The sequence below is a fragment of the Orycteropus afer genome, unplaced genomic scaffold, assembly GCF_000298275.1.
Source record: "Orycteropus afer afer isolate SDZICR_OR568_19922 unplaced genomic scaffold, OryAfe1.0 scaffold00134, whole genome shotgun sequence".
Taxonomy (NCBI): domain Eukaryota; kingdom Metazoa; phylum Chordata; class Mammalia; order Tubulidentata; family Orycteropodidae; genus Orycteropus; species Orycteropus afer.
Genome location: NW_006921721.1, coordinates 5,778,891 through 5,785,472, shown reverse-complemented (window position 1 = coordinate 5,785,472; position 6,582 = coordinate 5,778,891). Strand labels below are relative to the sequence as shown.

General features: G+C 42.6%; 1 protein-coding gene across 1 annotated transcript in view; it reads left to right on the top strand.

Moving 5' to 3' along the window:
- The first annotated feature begins 4,763 nt into the window (after nucleotides 1–4,763).
- NEK3 (NIMA related kinase 3) overlaps nucleotides 4,764–6,582 on the top strand; it is an 86,441-nt gene continuing 84,622 nt past the window's right edge. Inside the window, 1 exon segment of the mRNA XM_007945251.2 lies at nucleotides 4,764–4,880. Within this exon segment, the coding sequence (XP_007943442.2) occupies nucleotides 4,764–4,880 (117 nt within the window).

Genomic DNA, 6,582 nt, shown 5'->3' with positions numbered 1-6,582 from the left:
TGTGAATGCTGCCCTCTGGTGCCCCATGGCCAATTGCTCCAAGGGGGTGCGTCTCCGTAAGGTAGGTGGGTGTATCACCCTGGGTTGAGTGTTGTGCCTGTAAGTCTTTCTACTGTTGGGCTGAAAGCCAGTCCTTAGGAGTGAGTCCTATCCCACCCTCAAAGTGTATCCCAGGACCATAGTCTTGGGGGTCCCACCAGACTCTATCCAACCAGTAATTATGGTAGCTATACAATTTTTTTTTAAAACACCCTTTTTCACTTGACTTACTTTTTGCCTATTCCTCCATTCTAAGGGAAAATAAAAATAAAAACCAAACCAGTTGCTTCCCCAGCCCTTTCCAACTCAAGGCAATCCCATGAGTGTCAGAGTACAGCTGTTCTTCATAGGAATTAAATGGATGTGATCTTTCAGAAGTAGATAGCTAGACCTTCCTTTCAAGGTGCTGGTGGATGGATTTGAACCACCGACATTTCACTGAATAGTGGAGTACTTCACAGTTTAAACCACCCAAGGATTTCTCTCTGAGCCCTAAAAAACAAAACAAAACAAAGAGTTTGCTGTGAAGTTGATTCCCATTCATTCGAACCCCCATGTGTTACAGTGTAGAACTGCTCCATAGATTTTTATAGGCTTTAATCTTTATGGAATCAGACTGCCAGGCCTTGGTACTACTGGGTAGGTTGGAACAGCCAACAGTTGGGTTAGCAATTCAGTGCGAACTATTTTCATCTCAGTGCCAACTATTTTCGTCATCCATGGACTGCATTACTGGCAAGCAACAAGGCAACCATTGCCGTGGAGTCGGACAGGCCCATAGAGACCCCTCCTTGGCTTTCCGAGGCAGTATCACTACGGAAGTAGATTGCCGAACGGTCCTCCCTGAGATTGGCTGGTGGGTTTGAACCGCCAGCCTTCTGGTTAGCAGTCAAGTTCCTTAAGCACTAAGTTACCAGTGTATTAGGGGAGGGGAGCATTATTCTGCCTACTACACTTTCTGGCCAAAGGTCCCATAGCTAGCCTGAGTGTCATGTCCACAAAATGTCAGGTATATAAGCTGTTAGGTTAAACTAAAACCCAAACTCATGCTACAGGGGGCCCTTTCCCTCAATATTACTGGCTTTGTTCTACAGTAACGTTCTTTGAAGGCCTGGCTACCGCAACAACAGCTCCGCCCTCCAGACTCCGGCGAGCTCCTGTTGGGCAATCGGAGGAACAACCCACAAGAGCCCCTCTCCCGGAAATGCGCAAGTCGGTGGGCGGGAAGCCAACGCGGGTCGCACGAAAAGCGGGTGAGAGGTCTCTGCGCAGGGTGTCAGGAGCTTGGACCGAGTGGGGAGGAGCGCAACACGTAGCGCGCGCGGCCAAGGCGAGTCCAGGACGTACTCCGGAAGCTCGGGCACCTCCGCCCCAGTCCCGCCCTGCGTTGGGAACGCTGGCGGTGTCGCTCAGTAGCCTCAGCACCGGCCTTGGGTCGCGGCGAAAGGCAGGAGCAGCCAGGTTGGGGGCTAGGGTCTTCTCTGAGGCGCCCCCGCCATTGCTGGGCGACTAGGATTTCCGGTAATCATTTGGTCTGCTAGTGAACCACATAACTTTTTTTTTGGGGGGGTTTGGTGAATCGGGTAACTGGTCTCCCACATGGGGCGAGCACCGATTAGGTTTTTGGGTTTTTTTCGTTAAACAACAATTGTTGAAGCACATCGTTGCAAATAATGACTTTTCTTGGGCTCAGGTTCGTTTTCAAATCCAAAGCTTTTAAAATTTTAAATTTGTCTAAATTAATGTTGAGTAACTGTGGGAAAGTGTTCTTTCTTTATCCATTGACTATTGGTCCCTTTATTTTATTTTTATTCTGAATTGGGTAAAAGTTTATAGAGCAAATTCATTTTCCATACAACATGTCATACACATTTTGTGTCTTAATGTTAAATTACAACAATCCTCATAATGTAACAGCTCTCGTCCCATTTCCTCCCTGTGGTTACCTTTTCCCTGTGTTCTTCCCTATGCATTTCTGTCCTCTGAGTTATCTCCCTGTGCAAATAATGCCCTTCTGGTCTCACATAGTTGATAGTTCTAAGAAATGTTCCTACGTGTTGTAAATGTTCACCTTACAGGCCAGTAACTGGAAGCCACAGGAGTAAGTTCGGTTCCAGGTTGGAAAGATGACAAAGGGCCATAGTCTCAGGGGTTTCACCAGTCTCTATCAGACCAGTAAGCCTGGTCTTCTTTTATGGAAGCACTGGTTAGCTTTTAACCAGCAGATGATCCCACTTGTGAGGATTTGCAGTAATTGAAAAGTTAAGGCAAGTGAAGGGACTTACACAATAATGGCACATTAAGGGTATATGCAGGCTTTTTATGATCTTACCGTGAGTGACAGGGATACCACTCGTATGTTGTACTGTGGTGAATTGTGTATTGCTGTGATACTGGAAGCTATGCCAGCATTATTTCCATTATCAGCAGGGTCACCTATGGTGGACAAGTTTCAGTGGAGCTTCCAGATAAAGACAGAAATAATTGGTCACTGAAAACTTTAGGAATAGCAGTGAAACATTGTCAGTGGGGATACACATGAGCAGAAAGGATCAAATAAGATAAACAGCTAAGAAAAATCTATGATTGCGCTACTTATCTGTTACTGCCCATTACAAAGAAAAAAGGCCCCAAGGAAAAGAATAGAAATGTAGGAAAATTTGGCCTTCTTGTTTATGAATCATGTAATTAGTAGAGGTTGGTTAGAACAGAAGGAAAGTACTTTTTTCAGGCGGAAGGAAGGTTGGGCAATCCTACTTCCGTAGTGATAATTGCCTCGGAAACCCAAGGAGGGGTCGCTATGAGTCGGGGGCGACTCGACGGCAAATAATAACAACAACAACGACAAATATACTGAAAAGCTGAACTCTGAGGACAATGAGTTGGAGTTGATTATATGGAGAAGTTATTTCTAGGGCTACCTGGTAATTCTGTGATAAACAGGAATACAGATAGAATGTTTTAAAGCCTGGGAAATTTTTATGGTCATTGTATTATAGGCTTTGATTTGAGATTTTTGCTTTATCTGCCATACCTTCTGTGCCTCAGAATTTTTTGTGGTTTGCTGTGTGTATGTGTTTTCCTGTAAATAAAACACACAAGTAAGCTTTCTGGAAATCAAGTAAATTCATCCCAGTGTTTTTCCCTGCATCATGTTTCTAAGCTTTTAATAATACTCCAAACAAAGTTGTGCAACCATCACCAGAATCTGTTGCCAACTTTTCCATCATCATTAACTGATACTCAGTACTTCTAAACAGTGACTCCCCTTTTCCCTTCCCTGACCCTGGTACCAAAACCAGTCAATTCCAACTCATAGTGACCCCAGGTGTATCAGAGTAGAACTGTGCCCAGTAGGGTTTTCAGTAGCAGATTTCTTGGAAGTAAATCAAGCCTTTCTTCTGAGGTGCCTCGAGATGTACTTGAACTGCCCACCAGTCTTTCAGTTAGCAGCTGACTGTGTTAATTGTTTGTACCATCCAGGGACACACTGTCCTAGTAATTACTAATAATCTTTGGTCTCTATATACCTACACACTTGCCTATTCTACATATTTCATGTAAGTGGAATCACACAGTATTTGCTCTTTTGTGAGTACCTTATTTCACTCAGCATGTTTTCAAGGTTCATCCATGTTAAAGCATGTATCAGGCCTTCATTTTCCTTTATAGCTGAGTAATTACATGGATGGAATCTCTTATGAAAATTTTTTAAAAAAATTTATTTTTACCTGCAGAATAATTTTTCAAATAAAGCATAACTCAGAAACCCAGAGAATAATAATAATAATAATAATAATAATAAAAATATGGCTGTTCTGTCTGAAGCATAAAGAGGGTAGGGACTACCTGCTGAATTGCATGGTCTCTGGACAGAATCTCTTTTGCTGTGAAATATACGATTCTCTCTACTTTGATCGGGAGCTCTGGTAGCATAGTGGCTAAGGCACTTGACTGCTAACCAGAAGGCTGGTGGTTCAAACCCACCAGCCACTCCTTGGAAGGAAGATGGGGCAATCTACTTCCGTAGTGATACTGCCTCAGAAACCCAAGGAGGGGTTGCTATGAGTCGGGTCCGACTCGATGGCACACAACAACAATAACAGCTACTACTTTGATCACTCTTTCCCTCCTGTCTTCCGTTCATCCTTCAGGCTCCAGCTTAAACATCATTTTCCTAACTCCCCTGAATATTTCTGCTGCATGCTATCATAGTACCTTTTGTGTGTGTGTGTGTGTGTGTGTGTAAAACTTACCATCTTCTATTAGTTGAGGTCTGTATTCCCCTCTGAATTAGAGTGCCAGTAGTGACAGGGACCATGAGAAATTTGTTCAAGATTACAACATCTAGCACAGAGTTGGCACTCAGTGTCTGTTAGAGGAGCCATGTTGGCATAGTGGTTTAGTGCTTGGCTGCTAACTGAAAGGAATGCATTTTAAACCCATCAGCTGTCTAGTTCCATAATGAGTACAGCCTAGGAATCCCTATGGGGCAATTCTACTCTGTCCTTTAGGGTCTCTATGAGTTGTTTTTTTTTTTGGTGTAGCTGTTGAATGGATAAAGGTATAAATTGCCATTGTCTTATAAGGATTGTAAGAGAGAAATTGAATTAATTATGCCTTTTGTAAATAAATTTAATTCTCCAATGTTTCTGTTTTTGAATACAGTTTGGGAGTGCTGAGGTGACTCCGTGAGTGGAACCTGGTTGTGTGGGTGCCTCAGTATGGATGACTACACAATCCTCCGAGTGATCGGCGAGGGCTCCTTTGGCAGAGCTCTTTTGGTTCAGCAGGAAAGCAGTAATCGGATGTTTGCCATGAAGGAAATAAGGCTACCCAAGGTCACTACTAAAGAAATTAGCTCATGTTGAAAGTGTCCATGCAAGTTATATAGGAGAATAAGTTCTCTGGATTTAAAATGAAATTTTTCCTACATACAAAAGATGTAATGGACTTATTCATTGGCTTCACAGGGTCTTGATACATTTTATGTGGTGGTTAGGATATTGTTATTAGTGAAAAAGAAGAAGAATTGTTAATGTTTAGGTGATGATTGCTACTCATTTTATGTAAATGAGAGTAATTTGTAATTGTTTACCAATTCTTATACCCAAGGGTATCTGAAATCTTTGCAAAAAAGCAACTGTGGTGCAATGTTGTTGTTAGGTGCAGTTGAGTCATCTCTGACTCATAGCGACCCTATGTACAACAGAACAAAAAACTGCCCAGTCCTGTGCTAGCCTCATGGTACTTGCTATACCTTAGCCCATCGTTGTGGCCACTGTGTCAATCCATCTTGTTGAGGGCCTTCACCTTTTTTCTTGACCCTCCATTTTACCAAGCATGATATCATTCTCCAGGGAATGGTCCCTTCTGACAATATAGCCAAAGTATGTGAGATGAAGTCTGGCCATTCTCACTTCTAAGGAGCATTTCAGCTGCACTTTTTCCAGGACATATTTGTTAGTTCTTTTAGCAGTCCATGGTACTTTCAGTATTTTTTGCCAGCACCACAACTCAAAAGCATCATCTCTTCTTTGGTCTTCCTTATTCATTGTCTAGCTCTCACATGCATATGAGGCGATTGAAAATACCATGGCTTAGGATAGACGCACCTTAGTCTTCAGGGAGATACCTTTGCTCTTTAGCACTTGAAAGAGGTCTTTTGCAGCAGATTTGCCCGGTACAATATGTCTTCTGATGTCTTGACTGGTACTTCTATTGTTGATTGTAGAACCAAGTAACATGAAGGCTTTAACAACTTCAATCTTTCCTCCATTAATCGTGATGTTGCTTACTGGTACAGTTGTGAGGAGTTTTGTTTTCTTTATATTGAGAGGTAATCCATACTGCAGACTGTAGTCATCAGTCTTCATCAATAAGTGCTTCAAGTCATCTTCACTTTCAGCAAGCAAAGTTGTGTCATCTGCATATCATAGGTGGTTAATGAATCTTCCTCCAATACTGATGGTACGTCCTCCTTCTTGTAGTCCAGCTTCTCGGATTATTTGCTCAGCACACAGATTGAATAAGTGTGGTGAAATGATACAACCCTGATGCACTCCCTTCCTGATTTTAAACAATGCAGTATTCCCTCATTCTGTTCGAATGACAGCCTCCTGGTCTGTGTACAGGCTTCTTATGAGCACACTTCAGTGTTCTGGAATTCCCATTCTTCTCAGTGTTACCCATAATTTGTTATGATCCACACAATCGAAAAGAAGAACCACCGGTAGTTGGAAAATTTGGCCTTGGTGACAGAAATAATGCTGGAAATCGTATGGTAGAATTTTGCAAGACCAACGACTTGCTCATTGCAAACACCTTTTTTGAACAACACAAACGGAGGCTGTACACGTGGACTTCACCAGGTAGAACACACAGGAATCAGATTGACTACATCTGTGGCAAGAGGCGGTGGAAAAGCTCAATATCTTCAGCCCAAACCAGGCCAGGAGCTGATTGTGGAACAGACCATCAACTGCTTATATGCAAATTCAACTTGAAGTTAAAGACAATGAAAACAAGTCCAAGAGAGCCAAA